Source organism: Macaca nemestrina, chromosome 10 (assembly GCF_043159975.1).
Source record: "Macaca nemestrina isolate mMacNem1 chromosome 10, mMacNem.hap1, whole genome shotgun sequence".
In the NCBI taxonomy this organism is placed as follows: Eukaryota; Metazoa; Chordata; class Mammalia; order Primates; family Cercopithecidae; genus Macaca; species Macaca nemestrina.
Window position 1 is genome coordinate 65120498 of NC_092134.1, and position 22563 is coordinate 65143060.

Consider the following 22563-nt stretch of genomic DNA (forward strand, 5'->3'; position numbering starts at 1 on the left):
GATTGTCACTAGTTATCCGACAAGAACGCATGCTTTGGAATCAGATAATCAGTGAAAGGGTAACCTCTGAGCCTGGTATTCCTGGTAGCATCTGCCCCAAGTGGTGTTGAGGCTTAAAGGATGTAACTCGTGTGAACTGCTTAGCACAGGGCTGGGTGAATATTAGCTCTTATTAAGGAGCTCGTCTGTGTTTAATTTTCAGTCTTAAGTCTCTTTGGAGGTTCAGAAATTATTTTTCACTGATGTCTGCTTTAAAACATCATTCATTAATTGCCCTGTACTCAAAGTGTACTTTCTTTACAGGGGCTGAGTGAATACCAGAGGAACTTCCTGTGGAAAAAGTCTTATTTGTCAGAGTCTTGTAATTCCTCCGTGGTGCGAAAGTACCCATGGGCTGGACTTAGATCAGATCAATTAGGTAAGTTGAGCAAGCTAATAGCCATTCTAACCTGGGCTAAGTTTATAACTTGGGCTAAGCCATTATAACTTGGGCTAAGTAAACCTTGGGCTAAGTTTGCCAAATGATATATTAAAAGTTCAGTTGGCCTGGTTGATTTATTCATTTATTAATCAAATATTTATTGAAGGTTTACTATGAGCCAGGACTATTCCCAGCAGCTAGTGTGGCCAGCCAGGTTTCACTAATGGAGGCCTCCATCACAACTGTTTCAGTACTGACTGAGTGGTAAAGTTAAATATTAAAAGCTAAGAAAAGCCAGTGCCCTTACACAGAGGCTGGGGAGTAACAAAAGCCCATCAAGAGTTTTGCCTAGGCCTTTCCTGGGCCGTAAAGCATGACAAAATAAGGAATTCTTAACAGGATCCATTTAGGATTAAACAAGTTTTAATGGGGGTCTGCAGAAACTCCCCAGGCCTCCACAAACAAATTTATTGGCGGTCTGAAGGAACTCCTCAAACCTCCGTGATTCAGCAGGAGACAAGATAAGGGTAATCAGCCCAGCACCTAGACGCATTTAGATAAAGTAAGTTTACTGATGCTCCAGAAGAAGGTCTTCAGGACTCAGACCTTACTTATAGATTGAAAGAAGTTAATCACTTACATCCTTAGATGAATGCACACTTACACGTAGACGTATAGCTTAGAAGGTATATCAGCTCTGAAAAACTTTGTAATTTGGGGTTGGTCTGGTGATAATTTCCAGGCCTTCTCCCCGTAACTGGTTATAGAAATAAAAACTTTCTTTCTCCCTAGTTCATCTGCATCTCGTTATTGGCAGAGAGAAATATCAGCCCGACCCTCAGTTTGGTCTGGGAACACTAGGGATATAGCCCTGAACCAAAGTACCTTAACTGTGGAGAGAAACAGTAAGCAAGTCACTCAATAAATAAGGGAATTTCAGGTTTTTATGTAAAATTGTAGGGAAGTGTGATAGATAACATGCAGGAGGGGTAGACTGGAGGGAAAACGCTTTAGATTAGATGGTTGGGAAAGGCTCATTTTGAGGAGGTGATATTTGAGCTGAGACCTGAAAGCTGAGGGGAAAGTGCTGGGGAAGAGTGCTCCCAAGGTCTTGAGAAATGGAAGCTTAGGGAGATTAGGTCGCTGCCCCAGCTTTACAGCTAGTAAGTGGCAGAACCATGATTTGAAATCAAGTCTGTTTTGTGCAAAGCACGCGATTTCAGAGGTCATGTTCTTGTTATCACACATGCCTCCTCCCTGTGTCCCGGGGAAGTCAGGTTCCTGGGCCAGGGTTTCCCAGAGGGTGACAGAACAGAAAGGAGACAGACTGACTTCATTATACCTGCTTGTTTAATTCTTCCTTACTAGTATATTACATCTCTGAGAGTAGGGCTCTGTCTTATCCACCACCTTGTTCCTACGCAGTACCTAATACAGGCCTTGGAACAATCTATTGCTTCTTGAAACTAATTTTTGAATGAATGAATAAGCCGAAATTTGAATCCACAATAGCTGTTGGGCAAATTGAGCTAGTTTCACCAAGTGAGATTTTAGGAAGCCTGTTACATAGGATTGCTGGGAGGGTTTAAATGAGATGTTGCCTATTAAGGGCCTGGTTCATGTACACAGATCAGTGCTTGGTGCCCCACATGTGATGTGTGCGAGCATGGCAGATAAGTCACATAAATGTTAGATGTTTGAAGCCAGGAAAAGACTTATGGGTAGGGTACCAAGCCTGGGAAGTTAGTAAGATGAGGAGGTATTTTCAGAATTAGGTTTGGAGTACAAAGGGAAGAGTGGGCAAGAGTGGGTGTCTCTTTTAGGGTTCCTCTGAAGCATCATGATCTGACCCAGTGCCAAACTTCAGAGACTGGGTGTCCCTGCTTCTCTGGCAGGGTGCTAGGAAAATCCCTCTGCTCATAATCCTCTTTTTACAAATGACTAGAAATTCCACATATTTGAGCCTCCGTTAGATTAAGAATCCAAATAAATCTCTGTTTAAGCATAGATACCCCACCCTGCTGAGCGCCTACAAGGCTATTATGACACTGGAAAATTCATTAAACTGGGTAGTTGTCCAATAACATTTCAGCTTAGATCAGCTGCATTTGAGGGGAAGGTGATGAAATGAGACCATGAGAGCAAAGCCACCTTAGAGCATAGTATATAATGAAGGAAGGAGTGGACTAGGGGAGGAACGTTAGTGGGGAATTTTAGGTCATGGGGAGGGACTGAGCAAGAACTCCAGAATGCTCAGAACGGGAGGTGGGAGGTTAGCAAAAAACAACAGCAGTGTTACCCAGGATGGCTGTCCCTTCTTTTAGAGTAGTGTATTTTTATCCTGGGGATTTGCTGGTGCTGAGAGGCAACAGCAGACCACTTGAGAATTTTCTTTCATTTTGCTCTTCTACCAAAAACCTGCCTCTGTGTTAAAGCAGAGAGGAGTCTAATTGGTGATCTTCAAGCTTTTTAGCTTTTATACTTCTAGAAAAATTTAGAAAAACATTGTGCCTCATCACAATGTTGTGCCTCATCACAATGTTTTTCTAAATTGCTATTTTTTATCATAAGTTTTTATGAATAGTTTTGAATAATAGAATTTCTGGTATATTGCATAGTGCTTATATGTTTTACATATATTTTGTAAAAACTCTGGAACTGCCAGTTTAGCCCATTCAATTTATGGAAAATGTTTATCATGCAACTGGCAAAGTCAGTATTCATTGGCAAGCTAACCGGCCAAATTAGAATTATTTTCTGTGAGAAAAAAGTCTGTTTATCTTTAATTAAGGTAAATGTGTTAATATGCATATGTACATTTCACATGATATCCCTCTCATACCTGAATTTTAATACTAAGAAGGAGATGGAAAATCCATGGAGCTATATGAAATAAGATACTGTTCCTTTGTTATTTCTAATCTCTGTCTGCTTTGCTTTGTTGTCAAATATTCTCCCTCAGGGATATGCTTTCTTGAATTGTCCCTTTGTTTGGCTTCCTACCCCTGAGGTTTTGTTCTACCTTGAGGGGATGCGCTGGAGTAAGTTTCAGGCTGGTTAAGAGGTGTGTCTGTCTTCTGTAAAGTGGGAAAAGGGAGATTATGAAAGGGGCGGTGGGAGATGGAACTGCAGATGGCAGATGCAGCTCTCAGGCAGACAGATCAGCGTCAGGCAAGAGAGCACACACATATGGAGTTGAGGATCTGGAAAATGATTCCCTTAAGCCGCCCACTTCTGTTTACCCTCCACATCTTTGTGTGCCTCCAGACAGATACCCAGCCAGTGTGAAGACCTGTGGTCTAGGGAAGCCTTTTAAAAGGGTGGGGACCCGGGGTGACATGGCCAGCACATCTACAACAGAGGCTAAGGAGTCCTGGGTTCTACCTCATGCCCAATTTTCTTTCCACCTTCCTTTTCTGTTCTGGTCTTAATCTTCCTTCTCCACCCTGCAGCCGTCTTAAAGATGGCCCTAAACTAGGGCAGTCTCTCAGTGGCTGTCATTCTGCAGAGCTGCTCTTACCTCCATAGGTGGTTAAGTTTTTGGACCTTTGCTTTCCATACAGAAATATAGAGAAATCGTATCTTAGCTGTTGTTAAAAAGGCTTATTCTTTTTTTTTTTTTTTGAGACAGTGTCTTGCTCTGTCGCCCAGGCTGGAGTGCAGTGGCACAGTCTCGGCTCACTGCAAGCTCTGCCTCCTCGGTTCACGCCACTCTCCTGCCTCAGCCACCCGAGTAGCTGGGACTACGCGCCCGCCACCATGCCTGGCTTTTTTTTTTTTTTTTTTTTTGTATTTTTTAGAAGAGACGGGGTTTCACTGTGTTAGCCAGGATGGTCTCGATCTCTTGACCTCGTGATCTGCCTGCCTCGGCCTCTCAAAGTCCTGGAATTACAGGCATGAGCCACTGCGCCCGGCCTATTCTTTTTTAATTCTCAGGAAATCAAGGCAGATGTAGAACCAAGATCCAGCACAATGACATCTCATCCCTTCTCATCTTGGTCTGCTCCACTTAAGAGAAGCTTTGTGAAAAGTTCCAAATTTTGACAGTACCAGGGCCCATTGTTCTGTTAAGTAGCACAGGAAAGTAATTAGAAACGAGGCAGCATGTACTGCCTGGCTTGCCAGGTCTATCATGTTGCAATTCTAGTGACTTTTGTTAGGATAACTGGAACATTGTGACCCACTGATTTTTAATTTTTTGTTATGGTTAAATTTTTAATGCTTTTAAAAGCAAAATTAAATATTTTATGTTGAAAAGTTGTACTTTTAAAATCCTATATTCTGAAGGATATTGTGTGTATATATAGGTACATATATCTGAACTAAATTTTAAATTTCATTTCTCCTTCACAAGTGTTCTTAAAAGTTGTCTTTGTAACTTTTTGCTTTGGTAGCTACTAGTTTTGTATACCGTGTTTTGTAGGGATCACGAAGGAGCCAAGTTTTATTTCAAAAAGAAGAGTCCCTTACCATGACCCACAGATTTCAAAATCTCTGGAGTGGAATGGAGCTATCTCAGAGAACAATGTGGTCGCATTGCCAGAACCAGAAGCCCCGGAAACACCAAAATCACAAGAAGCAGAGCAAAAGGATGTTACTCAAGAAAGAGTTGACTCACTAGAAGCTTCCAGGGTTCCCAAAAGAACCAGATCTCACTCTGCAGACTCCAGAGCTGAAAGGGCTTCAGATGTTGTGGAAAATAATGAGGGTGTAACAAACCATATACCAGTTAATGAAAATGTGGAACTGGAACATTCTACCAAGGTTCTTTCAGAAAATGTAGATACTGGGGTAGGCATATTCACTGCATTTCTTTTCAAAAACATAGAATTCTTTGTTGGTTTCATCGTCATTTCTGTAATGTTACATTTTGTGTTTCAGAATTTTCCATTGTTGTTTTCTTGTCTAATGTCTATAAGAATAGTTGATAACAGGCTGTTGACTTTAGTTGTTGTGAATTAGTTCTATTCTTACTACTCGCTATTTTGTAGTAGTTATGCTATGATATCCCTTTATTGGATGGACCTCCTATGTCTGGATTTTATTCATCATGTATTAGCACCTGAGTCCCAAGGGAGAGATCAAGTTGAGACAGAGAAGGGAAGTAGGCCCTTACTTCTGGCAGGGTGCTGAGCTGACTTCTATCTAGCCCCTTTTCAGTTTCTTATCTGTACAAGAAGACAGACAGAAACTCAATTGATGAAATGCAAAAGGAAGGAGAGCTCTGGCTGTCTCTCAGAGATCTTGCATTTTTGCTCTCTTATGTCACAGCTGGCCTGCAGCAGGTCCTTGTGAGCACATAAGCAGAGGCTACCGGAACTTGCATGGGGATCTCAATGCCTTCCACATTTCTTTCTCCATTCTGTTCCACTGCTCTTCTCTGGTTCATGTCCACCACTGACTGGGACTCTGAAGAGGCATTTCAGAGTGTTGGAGAAGAATCCATAGCTTGTTGAAAAAGCTGGGGGTAAAAGGGAACAAGGAAGGTGATGTGTGTCTGGCAGGCAGGAGAAGGGGTGTTCACAGAAGCAGTGTGCAGATGAGGCAAAGTGCTGGGACTTTTTGGTAATAGATTTAATTATGAATGATTAGTAGGAAAGGACTGAGAGTATTATATTTTTCCTGGGATGCCTAATAGTCCTTTGATAGAAAGGAATTTTAAATGGTTTGACACTTGAAAAAAGATACTATTTATAAGTTAAAGTTTGCTGTACCACAATGCGCATGTAGTTTACAATTTTGTACTGTAGACTGAACATTTTGTTAAGAGGATAGATTTTTGTGTTATGCATTTTTTTACCACAATTTTAAAAAAGTTTGAATAGAAATTTTTAATGTCTTTGAGTGGATTTTTGTTTTGAACAGTTGGATAGACTTCTGCGTAAGAAAGCTGGATTGACTGTTGTTCCTTCATGTAATGCCTTGAGAAATTCTGAATATCAAAGGCAGTTTGTTTGGAAGACTTCTAAAGAAACTGCTCCAGCTTTTGCAGCCAATCAGGTAGTTTAATGGATGTAATACATTTCTGAGTACCATTATCTTATCTAGTAATGTAGATTTACATAGAATTAAGAGTTGCAAGAAATTAGGTACTTAAGTAGCCTGGAGGTAGGTTCTAGAAAACCAAAGTGAGAATTTTGCTAAAATCGTCCTGTTACTTATGATTTATGGTAGTAATATTATACTGTCCTAGGCTACTGATGATCATTGTTGCCAGATGCAGCACATATACTAAATATGAGACAGGGTAATGAAAACTTGGGGAACTGGTAAGTTTTTGCATGCTATAAGATTTTTTTACTTAATAAAAAATTTATTAAATTGATTTTATTCTAAAATGTGTTTTGTTGACTAATATATTGCATGTTTTGTGTATTCTAAGAAAAGCATAACTGCTTTGAATATTTATTTTAATAAATACAAAATATGTTGACAATAACACAAGATACGTAATTTTGTCCTTATATCAGACAAATAGTAATAGGCATTGTCGGCATAACTATATTTGTAAAATTCAGAAGCTGTAATGATGTGGTTTTAGATTTCATTGTAGTCCTGCACAGTTTTAGTGTTGAGATACCATTACTAATAAATAGTCTGTTGTTTTACTACCTTCATCCCTTAGGCAGTTCTTAGGCTTTAAACTCTCATTTATGTTCTTAACAGTACTTCTAGGCAGAGACAGGAAATACCTCCACTTCTAATATCCCCAGAGACCTATAATGGCTTAGTCTGTTTTTTCTTCTGGTCTTTGTGTTTTTCTTTATAAATATACACACTTTCACACACCCTTACATTCATTTTCTCCTGTACGTCAGCATTCACTTATGTATTGTGTATAGCCCTAAGAACTGACGGGATAATTAGATTCAGCAAGACAATAACATCTAGTCATCTTACATTAAGATGAAAAAAACACCAGTGATCCTATAAATCGTGGCAGCTTTGGGCTTATTCAATTTTTAAAATACCTTTGAAATTTATATAACATTTTAAGAAGCTATGAAGTAACAAAATGATAAGTACCCGTTATTAACCTAGTGAATAGGATCAGTACTTCTTTTGCTTACCTACAGGGTTTTTTGGAGATTAAGTGTATCTAAAACATTATTTACAACATAAAAATTGTAATTATTCAGTTTTTTATAGAGTGTTTGACCTTGAAGATAGAGCTGATTCAAATGAAATCATATCGTCAACAAATAGGGCTTTTACATGTCAGTGAAAGCGTTGTGTAGAAATGTTACTTTTATGAGAGAAATCACTAGCGATATATTCATTGGTAGTTTTATTGCTTTCTTTAATGTGTTTCACAAGTTTTTTTTGTTTTTAGAAGGAATTGCTCATTGTTCAAAGCATGTTGAATTTAGAGTCTATGGATTGAAGAGCTTTGAGACAGCTTTCAATGCTTGTTGATAGGAAACCTCTAAAAAGGTTGTTCATTTCTATTTTGTCAGACACCTGCTTTCTGAAAGGATGTCTTATATTAATATGTAAAGGAGTCAGAACAGTTTTTGGCAGGAGAGTCCTTGAGGTTATACTGTACTAAAATAGATAAACTGTTTAGATCTGATCTGTATGAAGATACCCTATTCAGCATTACAAAGCAGTAATATAACTTGTTTGAGTTCCCTGTCTTTTCCATTTGCTTTCCTTGTAATCAGTGGTAATATGCTGTGAAATAGAAACCATACTGTGAAATAGGATAAAAGGAAACATTTAACAATACAAGTGTAGTAATTGCTCAGAACATCTTCTTTGCCTTAATAAAATGTGCTGAAAATAAGCCAAGGGAAGAAAAGCTAAACAAATTCAACATATTGGGTGTTTGAAAATGTCAAGAACTTTCTATTAAGGCAGGAATAAAAAAAATCATGTCAGGGAGGAAGAAAAAAACCTGTAGAACTGACAACAGAGTTGCCTTAAAGCTACTGTCTGTGTCATATGAAAATATGCCAATATTTATTTTGGTTATAAGCTATATTTTGATTATAAAACTATTATTCAAAACATGGTAATGAGTATATAAAGTTGACCTTTGGATGTTAATAATATATGTGAAATGAAATTAAAATCATATATAACTTTGCTATTTTTTTTGTCCTGTAATTCAACTTTATGTATGTTTTGTTAAGTAATTGAAGACCGAAGTTCTGCATATTTAATGAACAAAACTAAACTAAGATAATTTTTGTTTTAAGGTTTTCCACAATAAAAGCCAGTTTACTCCACCATTCAAAGGTAACTCAGTCATCCATGAAACTGAATACAAAAGAAATTTCAAGGGTTTATCTCCAGTGAAAGAACCAAAATTAAGAAATGATTTGAGAGAAAACAGAAATCTTGAAACAGTATCTCCTGAAAAGAAGGTATTCATCAACTTTTAACCTTACCAAACAAAATCTCCATTATTTTAGATTCTCCACATTTTCTTTTGCTTACTACCACCTGGGAGTTTTTAGTTTTCACTAGTTCATTAATTCATTTGTTCATCAAATGTTCATTGACCCAGCTACTAGGAGCAGACATGGGTTGGTACTGAGAATACAAGGCTGGCAAATAGCCCCAAGCAGCTCTTGGGCTAGTGGGGAGACAGACATAAATAAAAATGATACAGCATGTTGAGTACTTAACAGTGTAGGAGGTAAGTCTAATACGGTTAATATCAAAGTCTAGTAAGTTTAATATCAAATGACTGGATTTATAGTAACTTCCTGGGGTAACAGTAGTGCTAGAAATACTTGTTTTAAGTTGTGGGAATTAAACACATACATACTCACATGTATTTTATTTTTATTTATTTTTTCAAGACGGAGTCTTGCTCTGTCACCCAGGCTGGAATGCGGTGGCATGATCTTGGCCCACTGCAACCTCTGCCTCTGAGGTTCAAGCAATTCTCCTGCCTCAGCCTCCTGAGTACCTGGGACTACAGGTGCATGCCACCATGCCTGGCTAATTTTTGTATTTTTAGTAGAATCGGGGTTTCACTATGTTGGCCAGGCTGGTCTCGAACTGCTAGCCTCAGGTGATCCGCCCACCTTGGCCTCCCAAAGTGCTGGGATTACAGGCGTGAGCTGCCACACCTGGCCATCACAAGTAGTTTAAACCAAAGTGTTAGCATGCCAGATTATGGCCAGTATAATTCATATGATCTACCTCAGAATATACAAACAACAGCTTCTGTGTGATATTACAGCCATTTAAGCTGCAGAATCAGGCTAACATGATTATAAATTACAGGTAATTGGGGTATAAATACTATTTTTTAATCTCCTGGAATGTTGATACCTGATATTTTATGGGTCCTAAAAATAGTATAAAGTTATAAGTAAATATGACTAAAAGTAAAATGATTTATATACACACATATATTAGACCTATGATATTATCGGAGAAAAAAACAGAATTGTTATTCAGTAAAGCGATTTGGTAACTAATTCATCAGGATCCTATGTTTAATTACTGTAATGCAATTGTAAATTTAGAATATCAAGTTCAGTGTATGGTAACATTATTTAGATATGTATTTGTTAACTTAAAAATTTTCTTCCTTAGCCAAAGATCTAAAATCTTTATTGTTAGAAAATGAGGCTATATCCTCAGCTAAACTTCAAAAATAACTAACCAAATATAATAAAAATTTCAAAACTTGTTTGTTGATTTCTTATTTTTGTTTTCTTCAGTATCTAAAGCTTCTAAAAATAGAAATGTCATTAAATATTCAAGTCTAACTTTATAACATCCATGTTTTCACTTTAATGTGTAACATTTTAAGCATAAAAAGCTTAAATTATTTCCATTTCAGAGTAATGAAATAGACGATCCTTTAAAATTGGAAGCAGAGATGGAATTAAAAGACTTACACCAGCCTAAAAAGAAGCTTACTCCTTGGAAACATCAAAGACTTGGGTATGTATTTTAATAGGAAAATATAGTATTTCAGTGATCAACATAGTGAAATATTTACTTTCATTTCATTCCTATTAGGAAGGTGAATTCCGAATATAGAGCAAAATTTCTGAGCCCAGCTCAGTATTTATATAAAGCTGGGGCTTGGACACGTGTGAAGGGAAACATGCCAAATCAGGTGAGTGTACGTGAGCTCAATAAGCCCACATGTTCTTTCAGCCTCTATTAACACTTTAATTTCACAATGAGTTCCATTTGGTAATAGAGACTACAATTTAAAGAAGTATGATATAATAATAGCACTAATAGTATCAGGAACTTATGTATTAGGATGTAAATTATCAGTGTGTTTTTTTTTAATGCCACTGGTTCTTCAGCAATTACTATTCATTGAGGTCTTTTAAGTTAACACTTTTTACCATCAAACATTTGATTGTGTTAATAGATTGAATTTATAGAATTGTATCATTATAGATTCGATTATTTCATAACTTTCAGACCTCCACTCTCTCAACTGAAGATTAAATAATTTGTCTGATAGTGATGCCCATTGTCAGTGTGTACTCTTACAGTTTGTAGGCAAAAGAAAGATACAGCTTATGTGGTTAGAGGTGTGTGCTACAGGTTGGGGTACTCTAATGTGGGAGAAACTGGGGATCTGAAGATAGGTTTGAGGGGAAGGGTAATTCTAGAGTTGAGAAGTGCTACTTTAGTACTAGCTTCTTATACTCAAAGGATAGAGAATGGAACATTTTTATTATTGTATTAGCATCTTTCAAATCGTATCTTGACTTTTTTTTAACTTTTCTGAGAGAACAAGCTACATTAAAATGTTTCTGTTTAGATTAGACATTAGTAAACATCCCACTTCCCCTTGTCATTGTAAACAGAAGGATAATTTGGATGGGGAATGGGTCTTTTATTTAGCTCATTACTTAAAACCATGGCCCACAATTATGTGTAATCAGCCTCTGGGGGAAAGGGCTGGTGCTCGGTGCTCGGTGCTCGGTGCTCGGTGCTCGGTGCTCAGTGCTCTGAGCTGCTGGTTCTTTGAACTGCAACTCCCAGACACATGTCCTAGTGACTGTCATGCTGTCTGCATATTGTTTCAGGAGGTCACTTGATTCCTTCCACCGTGGCCACTGTTTTGCTTTCTACTTCTCTATTTGAGCATATCTTGAAGACAGCACAGGCAAGTAAAAGACAAAGCTCAAAGCTGTCCCAGATATTATCTGGGGCAATGTTCATATAGTCCCCTTAGTGAAATCAAGTTAAAACTAGGAGCGTCGAAAGCACCCATGATGGAAGAAAGGCAGTGAGTCAGCTAAACTCTTGAGCAGTTTGTGACCATCCCAAGTCTTGGCAAAGATCTCCCTGACTGAGGAATCTGATAGTGGGAGTGAGGAAAAGCAGGACAGAGGCAGAACAGTGTGTGGCCAGTAAATCGGTGTCAGCTGCTGGCCTGTTGTGTTTAGGCATGACACTAGGTTGAGGTTATGAGAAACTCTTTGTTTTGGAAGACTGTGTTTTCTCTGAGATTTCTACACTCGATCTTGGCCAAAAGACCAAGAAGCAGTTTCTTTAAGATGAGTTTAGGTGTCAGAACTAAACATCTAATTGAGAAGATTTGTTAAAACTGAAGTAATAGTAAGATGAGATTCCTTATCCTGCCTTGATGGACAAGAACAGTGTTGTTGTCAATAGACTTTTCAAGGTTTCCTATTATGATATCTTGGTAATGTTGCTTTTTTTGCTTATTAAAGACTATATTGGTGGTTGTAAATATTTAAATTAGTGGTATAGTTTGCCTTAATTTCTTTGAGAAAAATAATTCAGAAAGTAAATTGAAGTTAGAAAAGAATAAGAATTTTTAGCTAAGAAGTCAGTGATCATTGATGATAACAGTTTTAGTTGACCAGGTTATAGGCATTTAATATGGGCCATGTTTTACTTAGATCTCTTGGAAGTCATTTACTATAGGCAGCTGATTATGAGGTTCCTAAATATAAGGTACAGTACTCCTTCATTTTCCCACTCCTAACATTCCAACACTTACGACTAACAAAGTCATAAGTGACTTCGTTGTTGGAATATTAACTCACTTTTTGAGTCACATTAGTTTTTGAGTCCATATATCATCTTCATTTCTTTCTATGTTTGAGATGTACTTTTTGAATATGTTAATAGTCTATAGTCACTGGAAATTCTATGCTAAGTCCCAGTTACCTCTCATAGAGCATTAGGGTGGTTGGTTTTATTTGCCCAGTGGTTGTGTATTGGTCATCTCCATTACAATAACCACTTGACTATTGCTTTTTAAAATGCTCACTTAAGGGATTGTTTCTTAATAGTCAGCAATTACAATTTTTTAGGTTCTATCCTCAGAATAACTACTTAATCTATGTTAAATTTCTTTTTTTCTTAATTGTTAGGTAATCTTTTCATCATCGATTGGTTGAGGTGGTTTTATTCTAATGTGTCTTCCACAAATAGGACTGTGTTTCAAGATAAAGTCCTGCATTTGAGAGCTGTCCTATAAGTTGATAGACATTGTAAAGACTAGGTATAAAGTGACCCCTCATTTTGGGGGGATGATTTTTGAGTAAAAAGAGTTTTTATCCCCAGTTTCTTGAGTTTGAATTTTCTGCATATGTTTTAAATAATTTAATTGAACTCTTAATTTGCACAAAGAAATTCAGAAAAGAAAACATTTTTACTTATAATTATATCATATCATATAATATGATGACATTACTTGACCCAGAAAGGTGCGTGTATGTTGTTTTGAGATGGGAATGGTTTATTTCTATCCTTTTTAGTGGCTCTGGTTGTTGGCTGTAGGGATTGTTCTATTTAACATTGAGTTCATGCCATTCATTTTTTTCCTCTTCTTTTTAGTAGAACATACTACCTTGGAAAATGTCAGCCTTCTAATTTTTCATCTTAGTTTAGGGTTATAGATATTTAAAATCATATATTTGTAAAATATAATAGCACTAAGATTATTAATAAAGATTATTGATATAGTAAATTTAAAGCATTTAGTTTTAAATGTCAGTAACAAATAGAACTGAATAAATCAAAGTTCTACAGAATTTTTATGAAGTATCCTCTCCCCCTCCTTTCTAAATAAAGTTGATGTCAAATAAAACTGGATGACTGTGTACATGGAGAGTATTCATCCATTCTTTCATTCATCATGCATGGATAGGAGCAGCTTCCTCTGCTGCCCCCTCCACCTACACAGTCCCGCCACTCTACCCAACACAGTGCAGGACCAATTGGTCCCCCTTTTGAAGCACTCCTTCAATTTACATTTCATTTGTTTATTATGGCATAGACCCCCATCAATATTATGATAATTTATGTACAGGTTGACCTCCTGTCTCAGACTGTGAGCTCACTGAGGGCAGGGAGTTTCTTGCTTATCTTTGGCTGCCATGGTTAGCTCAGGCATACCACTTAGTCTGCACTCAGGACAGGTTGTGGACTCAGTGCTTAAGTGCTACATTTTACCTCACCTCAAGAAGTTCATAGGTTGATGGACGAGGAGGACATGTGCAATTAATTCCAGTAAAATTGAATATGTATTAATGGGAATGTGCACAAAGAATTCTGAGAACACAGAGGAGGAAGTGATGCTAAAGCATGTAGGTGATGGAGTGGCTATGAAACATTTGAAACATGGGGGCATTTATTGGCAATAAAATCTGGAGTATATGGAGGCACTTTATAACAAGGTTCCTGTGCATTCAGAATACCCTGGTTAGAAGTTCAGTAGAGTTAATTCATGTACCTCACTTCTACCTGTTAAATGCAAAAACCACTGCTAGAAATTTTCTTTAACGTTATAGGAGTTGATAGAAATGATAGATGAACAAAGGTTTTTTTTGTTGTTGTTGTTGGCAGTGAAGAAAATATTTCAAATTATCCTTTAGGATTTTTTTTTTCAGGTATGGTTCACTAGAGTAGGACTCTGTTGGCATTATATGGTTTCTTATGCCATGTAGGTGCTGTCTTTTGCTTTTGCCAATTCCCTAGAGTTGTAACACTTTCATTTCTGCATTCAAAATTGTACCTTGTTAAGGAGCTGAGAATATGTTTCTACAATTACTTTTACGTTGCTGTTTCATTGTTTGCTTTTTTTTGCCCTGAAAGAAAAGCAGTTCTAGAATAAAGATTTTCTGTCTTGATGATAAAAAAAAATTAGTGTTTTTCGAGAATAAATAAAGCTATTGAACAGAATTTTAAGGGTAAAACTTCAACTTAATTTTTTTTACATTGTGGAATTGTACTTGCAGAAGCCAGCAGGTGGCAGTATGATGTATAAAGTGAAAGGTTTCAAATGGGTATAAAGGCTCCTTTTCATCAGAAAATGTTACTTGCATATTAAAGAATTCATATCACTTTATTATTCATCAGAACTTTTTTTATACTGTCACTTTGTTGAACATATTTCTATTATGATTTTATGGGCTATTATTTTAAATTACATATTTAGTACTTTTTTTTTTTAAGTAGAGATTTTGCTGATTCCAAGGGAACATTGAGGAGTTTGGAGAGGGAAGCCTCATAACCTCATAACTCTCCCAGTGAGGGCTTCTGTAGCAGTAGTAGCTGTATGCAAAGCCATGAAATAAAGCTGGGTTAGGGATTTCTGGCGTGTAAGCACCCTTCCAGAGGTGGGGAAATAGGAATAATAATTAGATTGCCTAATTTATCTGTCATCAGCAGCATCCTAGCCATGCAAGAATGTGGCTCGTTTTCAAGATAATAATAAGCTATCTTGGTTACTGAACTAATTACTTAATATACTAAGAAATATTGATTGACAAGTTTGGTAGATATCTAGAAGGGAGAATAATGTGTTTCATTGGTTCCATTAATACTCAGTTATGGCATTAACCTATCATTAAGTGTGTTTCTGTATTCCTTCTCTAGGGTTCTCTAAATGCCATGTGGTATGCCGAGGTTGGTTGCTTTTGAGTTTTTAAAAACTATAATGCATAGATTACTTGTGTAATTTCAGTTGGAATAAAAAGTAGATGTCAATATTTTTCTTAGCTGCTGTAAATTTCTCCCTGCCTGCTGGTCTGAAATAAAACAGCTGCATCGTGCTTTAGCTTGATTGTTTTCGTTTTTGCTTAAATGCACAAAGTCTGATGACTGTATGTGGCTAATTTTGCCTTCCTTTGTCCTTGGTCCCTGGCTGTATTTGTTCAATGTCTTTGATATGCTACTTGGTGCTATTTGTAAAGAAGCATTTACAATAGTATATGATGTCTGAACTCTCCTGTATAGGTTAAAGAACTCCGAGAAAAGGCTGAGTTTTATAGGAAGCGAGTTCAGGGGACACATTTTTCTCGGGACCACCTGAATCAGATTCTGTCTGATAGCAACTGCTGTTGGGATGTCTCCTCAACTACAAGCTCAGAAGGAACCATTAGTAGCAACATCAGAGCATTAGATCTTGCTGGGTAAGGTATTCTTTGTGGATGGCAAAAAAAGTTTGTTGACACTTATATAGATCATAGAATGTCATAGGAAAATGACCTGACTACTCAAAATTTGTCTCCAGTCAAATGGAAATGTGGCAGCCATTTATTTCATTTTTATTCTCTGTGAAAAATAAAGCAATATAGATTGCTTTATTTGTGTATAAATACCACATAATGTAAATCTGGAAGGCTAGATTTTTATAATATTTTTTTTGACAATTAATAGCAGAGTAGGGATGATTATATGGTAGATGTAAAAAGACCTTTAGAAGGTGAAAAGAAAGTCAACAACAATAAAAACGTAGAGACTGTAAGCTATTAATGCATACCTATTATCATTCATTGATGGATTTTTGTGGCTGATTCAGAACTTGACTGCTGATTTTATGGAAGAGCGCTTTGCTGTTTTGGGTTTAAATGAACATGATGTAACTATTTGTAAGCGAAAGTAATTGAAGAACTTAGACCATGGGATCCTAGTTTATGTGTGTAAATGCCAGTTTAGGGCTAGGTATGACTTGTGTCAGCAGATTAGATGTACACAAGCATATGTGAAGGTAGGAGTAAAAGAAGATAAATGCATTTTGGAATATTTTAATAGAAACTCCAGATTATAACTTTGATTTATTTTACTATAAAACAAATTAGATTTCCTTCTTCAATACCTGAGCAAGGCAATATCTATGGAAAACGTGTAGTTGTGAACAGAAGAAGGAAACGATGGACTCATTAAAATTGGTGTAGATTAGGAAAGTGCAGACTATTCACATTTAAAATAAAACTGATTTTGTTAACACAGAGATACTACAAGCCATAAGACTTTGCAGAAATGTCCTTCTACAGAACCAGAAGAAAAAAGAAAGATCGTGGAAGAACAGCCCCAGAAAAATACCACGGAGAAATTGGGCGTGTCACCTCCCACTCTACCTGTTAGAAGGCGTCTGGCTTGGGATACAGAGAACACTAGTGAAGACATACAGAAACAGCCCAGGGAGAAAGAGGAGGAGGAGGAGGAGAAGGAGGAGGAGGAGGAGGATGACAATGAGGAGAAAGGGGACAGGAAAACGGGCAAGCAGGCTTTTATGGGAGAGCAAGAGAAGTTGGATGTACATGAGAAATCTAAGGCAGACAAGATGAAAGAAGGGTGAGAGTTTTAAATTACTCAGTATGGAGAAGCATTATTTACATAGTCGATATGTACTTTGTTTTGTCACTAAATATAGTGGTTTACACTTTTGATTTTATGACTAATAAAGTGCAGATTTTATTTCAACGTCACAAAGGCACTGCTATGTGGTGAATAATTTGATTCAGGTATTTAAGTCACTACTGATTGGTAATTGAATACTTGAATTCTGGGCTACTTTGGGAGGAAGTAGTTAGGATTATTTTCATTTATGTCCTATAATTTATGGTGTGCCAGATTTGCAAATGTGTCTGGAAGAATGACTTTAAAGAAAAAAGCTGGTGCTCTTTAATATCAGATGATTCTACCAAAAAAGATAATGTTTTATGATATTTTTAAAAAAGTGATTTCTGAAAATAGCTAATTCCTGTTGTTTTATGTGTAAATTGCTGTGGGGAGTTGCTCTTCTCCACCTATGATAATAGTGCCTTTTGTCTATAATCTAAATCCCTTATTTATTCATGGATGTTATGGAACTTGAGCCTTGATGTAAGGAAGGATTCTCTGCTGTGCTGGTGCTGACTTGCAGTGATTTTCCCCCTTATCCAGTATTCAGTCACTTTTTTCTTTGTGGGTTGTTTTTATTCTATTGATATAGTCCATATAGCTTATAGTATTTTTTCAGTGTTCAGTTTTATTTTTGATCTTGTGCTTAGTTCTATTCATTATTGAAAATTTTAGTGTCTTTTAACTGCATGTGGATTTGGTGGTGATTTTTTCAGAAACAAAATGGCATTCTCTTACAAGTTTTATATTTTATTGCACAATGATGACAAAGTATTTTTTTAATCATATTTTCTGGAGGAAATGCTTTATAGATTCATAGATTGTTTCAATTTATAGGTCGGATTCTTCTTCTGTATCCTCAGAAAAAGGAGGCCGGCTTCCTACTCCCAAGCTGAGAGAACTTGGTGGAATCCAGAGGACTCATCATGATCTCACTACTCCAGCTGTTGGTAATCAGCAAACACCGTGCAGTTCTTATTTAACCTGCTTTTTCTACATGATAATTTAGTGTAATTGAAACTATCATCTTCTTTCTTTTTCCAGGTGGTGCTGTTTTAGTGTCTCCATCTAAGATGAAGCCTCCAGCCCCAGAACAGAGGAAAAGAATGACCTCTCAGGATTGTTTAGAAACTTCAAAGAATGATTTTACTAAGGTAAATATATTTTGGGGAAAAAAATTCATCTCATCTGTGACTAATTATTGTAGACATGTAATAAATGAATGATAGGTTAAGAATTTAGAGAATCGTGGCTATCATACGAGGGGATGATACCTTTAACCTGCTTTTAGTAAGGCAAAAGTCTTACTAATGCTTCTAACTTTTTTCTGTTAGAAGCATTGCGTTTCTGTTGATACATTTTCAACTTTGTCAGTAGTGACTCAACAGGAAGAGAAAGAAAACAATACTTTTATTGAGCATCTCCTGTGTGGCAGTTGTATTCCAGCTATGTTACAGGCATTGTTTTAGTGCTGGGGATATAGCAGAGAACAAACAGACAAAAATCATGGTCGTCATTGAACTTACGTTCTAGTGGAGGAGAGAGACAAACAAAATAACCAGGTAAAATACACAGTATTTTAGATATTGATTAGTACTAAGGAGAAAAATAAAGCCGCTGAAGTGAACAGGAAGTGGCCAGGGAAGTCCTCAGTGCGAGAGTGGCATGTAAGCAGGATCTGATAAAGGCAAGGGATTGACCTATATGCAGATCTGGGAAGGTCTAGGTGACAAGAACAGCAAGTGCAGATCCCTCAGGTGAAGGGGGTATCTGCCTGTCTGAGGAACAGCTAGGAGATCACTGTAGCTGGAAGAGAGAGAATGAGAGGGATAGCAGTGTTGATAATGGGTTCAGAGACATAATGGGGTGCTAAATTGTGTAGGGCTTTGTAAATCATAGCAAAGATACTGAATTTTTTTCTGTATGCAGTGGGAAGCTATTGGAAAGGCAGAGGAGTGACATAATTTTACTTAGTTTTTTCCCAAGGTCTTTCTGGCAGCTGTGTTGAGAATAGATAGTAGTAGAGCAAGAGCTGGTGCATAAAAACAGTTGGGAGTCACTTACTCTATCCAGGCAAGAGGTGATGGTTGGTTGGACCTTGGTGGTGGCAGTCAAGGTCATATGATAAAGTTCAATTCTGGATATACATGGAAGGTACAGCCAACAAGATTTGCTGATGGGTAAGATCTGGGGTGGGAGAAAGAGAAAAATCAAGGGTGACTCAAGATTTTTGGCCTTAGCAATAAGAATGGAGTTACCATTTAACTGAGTTGGGGAAGATCAAGAATTCCATTCTGGACACACTAAATTTGAGAAGCTTATTTAGACGTACAAGTAGACATGTTGAATAGGGAACTGACTATATAGGTTTGGAGTGTAGAGGAGAAGTTGGGCTATCGGTACAGATTTGAGGCTCTTTACAGCTTAGGTGAATCAGGTATTTAAAGTATTGAGACTGGAGGAAATCATCAAGGGGGTGGGTGTAGACAGAGAAGAATAGTTGCAGACAGGTCTAAGCCCCAGTTTTTTGATATTGGGAAGTTGAGGACTAGTCAGCAAAGGAGACTGAAGGAGAGCAGCCAGTGAGGTGGTGACAAACAGGAGACTGGTATCCTGGAGGTGTCAAGGGGAGGGAGAGTCAATGCTACAGATAGGTCAGTAAGATAGGACAGTTGCTTATTGGATTTAGCAACACGGAGGTCATTGGTGACCTTGATAAAGGGCAGTTTTGGTGGAAGGGAGGAACAAAAGCCTAAGTGCAAGTGAATTCAAGAGGAAAAAGAGGAGAAGAATTGGAGAAAGCTGCCACAGATAATTCTTTGAAGTGTTTCTTTTCCAAGAGGGGAAGCAGAGTAATGCAGGAGTAGTTGGGAGAAGTGAGATCAAGATGGAAGACATAACAGCATGTTTGTATGTGGACAAGAATAATTTTGGAGAGAGAAAAGTTGATGATGCAGGAGTGAGGGGAAAGTTGTTGGAAAGATGCTCTTGAGTAGGAGACAGGGCTTAGGATCTGGCGGAGATATGGAAGGGTTGGCTTTAGACACTGACTGTTTATTTTTACAAGAGGGAAAACTGAACTCATGGGCACTGCTGATGAATGTAGGAAGATGCGATGGCAGCTTTTGTAAAACCTCTTCTTATTGCTTCTTGGTGACGTGTGAAGAAAAATCCTTGCTGAGAATAAGGCTGGGGAAGATGTTGGAGATTTGAGGAAAGTGAAGGCATGGAGTAGTCTTCTCAGAGAGTGGGAGAGTGAGTGGGCCAGGGGAATATGGGATATTTTAGGCCAGTGTTAAGGGGCCATTTTAGGTTGGTGGTCACAAAGTTGGCGGAAGACCAGTCAGGAAGGGTTGTGTGCCTTTCTCCAGCAATGTTTGGCTGCAGAGGTGCAGCATACTTTTATCAAATAGAGAGTTGGATTTACCTAGGGTTTTGAACTTGATAGAGTCAGAGTGTTGCATTTACCTAGGGTTTTCAACTTGTCATGAGATTAAGACAAAGTGAGAAAAAGGGGAATGGAGTTAAGGTATATATGAAGAAGGGATTATAATGAGTTGGTGAGAGAAGGACACTGGGACTTGAGAACAGTGCAGAGGTGATAGGATCGGTGGATGGATGGTCTAGGTAAAATAAAAGACTTGTTGGAATTGGGGCACCCTTGGGGATTAGTCTTAAAGTTAGGAAATGGTGGTCAGAAATTTAGATTTGTGGAGAGGTTGCATTTACCAGTAATGACAAGGCTTAACATATAATCGTAGGTGTAAGTGGTTGGAGTAGAATAGAGAACATTCAGAGAAAAGGTTGAAAATCTATAGGGAATGTTGCTGATGGCTGTTTGTGAATTTGAGTACAAAGTAGGAGTTTTCAGGGTTTGGGAACAGGTGGGAGATGGGATCAGAGTACCCTCTACCTCTTAATCCCCAGTGCTTAGAACAAAGCCCAGCTCATAACATGTAACAGATGGAATGAATGTTATTGGAGTGACAGAATATCTAAACTATTTTCTGTTGCTTATGTATACATTGGTTTATTAAAGGAAATGTGACATTAGGAATACAGTCAGAGGACTCATGAGAATCAGATCTTAGTGGACTGTTATACTCCTCCTGAGAAATCCAGGCTGCCATCTGGAAGGTGTGAGCTTTTAAGCAACTGTATACACACAGCTGATTCAGCCAAAATGAGTGACTAATCCATATTTGCAATTGGATTTATATGTATTATTTTCACTTACTGTGGAATTAATTTATTGAGTAATCTAAGTAGAATAATATCATTCCTCAGAATGTTAATGCCAATCTCTCTCGCACTGTGCGTACTATACACTTTTAACATTTTAATTACCAACTCCTCTAAAATAAGCAAGTTTCTGGCCTGGCATGGTAGCTCATGCTTGTAATCCCAGCACTTTGGGAGGCCGAGGTGGGCGGATCACATGAAGCCAGGAGTTCAAGACCAGCCTGGCCAACATGGGGAAACCTTGTCCTTACTAAAAATACAAAAATTAGCTGGGTGTGGTGGCAGACGCCTGTAATCCCAGCCACTTGGGAGACTGAGGCACAAGAATCACTTCAACCCAGGAGGTGGAGGTTGGAGTGAGCTGAGATCACACCACTGCACTCCAGCCTGAGACAGAGTGAGACTGTCTCCAAACCAATAAATACATACATATGTACATACGTACACAAGTTTATTATTGACAACTTGATTGGATATCCTTCCATGTGAATTTTCCGTGACCAGCACTACCAGGGACTATACCTGGAGCTAGCTAGATTTGGTTATTTCCCAGTGTCTACCCCTTAGTTACTGGTAGGCAGAGGAGTCACTAAACTTTGATATACACCATCAGTTTTTCCCCTTATATTCTCTTATAGAAGCATTGATAATAAATTACATTATTATGTATAAAATTAAACCTGTAGGTCATTCAATTTCCAATAAATTATCAGTATGTACCAAAACTTTAGGGTAGAATTCTCATATTGGTTTGATCATCAGGAAGCATTTTCAAATCTTAAAATTATATTAAAAACCCAAGTGTGGATTTGCTCACTTCATTCATTTAGCAGATTTACCCATATGCTGTGGCAATGATAATGGATAGAAACAGATGTGGTACATAATCTTAGGAAGCCTACAGTCTGGTAAGGGAGATACATGTTAATCACACACAAAAAAAGTGAAATTAAAACTAATAAGAGTTTCAGAATAAAAGTATTTAGCGCTATTCTGGAAGGAATTGGCCTAATCATGGAGATGAGAAACCTTCTTGGAAGTCAATGATGCTCCTTTGAAAAAGTCATAACTGAGGTAAGATAAAGGAGAAGAGGAAGCACTAACCAGGAAAAGAGGATGGGGAGCATAGCATATGCCAAGATCTTGTGGAGAGAAAGAAGGCAGAGTTTGAGGAAACAAAGACCAATACAGTGTGTGGCAGGGAGTCTGGTGCAACATGAAGCTGGAAAACATAGCACCATAGGGATTTCTGTCATTATCTCAAGAGCAATGGGAAGCCATTGAAATATTTTAAGTATGGG

At 37.6% G+C, this 22563-nt stretch overlaps 1 protein-coding gene across 12 annotated transcripts in view; it reads left to right on the forward strand.

The window, feature by feature from the left end:
* LOC105473410 (Mdm1 nuclear protein) overlaps positions 1–22563 on the forward strand; it is a 66695-nt gene that overhangs the window by 926 nt on the left and 43206 nt on the right. For 6 of the 12 annotated variants that reach the window (XM_071071475.1, XM_071071472.1, XM_071071471.1 and 3 more), the window contains exons 2-12: positions 304–418; positions 4845–5212; positions 6287–6421; positions 8623–8790; positions 10227–10330; positions 10409–10508; positions 15272–15301; positions 15632–15807; positions 16628–16972; positions 17858–17970; positions 18065–18174. In XM_071071475.1, coding sequence (XP_070927576.1) covers positions 304–418; positions 4845–5212; positions 6287–6421; positions 8623–8790; positions 10227–10330; positions 10409–10508; positions 15272–15301; positions 15632–15807; positions 16628–16972; positions 17858–17970; positions 18065–18174 — 1764 coding nt within the window. Of the gene's footprint in view, positions 1–303; positions 419–4357; positions 4678–4844; positions 5987–6286; positions 6422–8622; positions 8791–10226; positions 10331–10408; positions 10509–15271; positions 15302–15631; positions 15808–16627; positions 16973–17857; positions 17971–18064; positions 18175–22563 lie in introns of those variants that run through there. The other 6 variants (XM_071071477.1, XM_011727224.3, XM_071071473.1 and 3 more) reach the window with 4 other exon arrangements.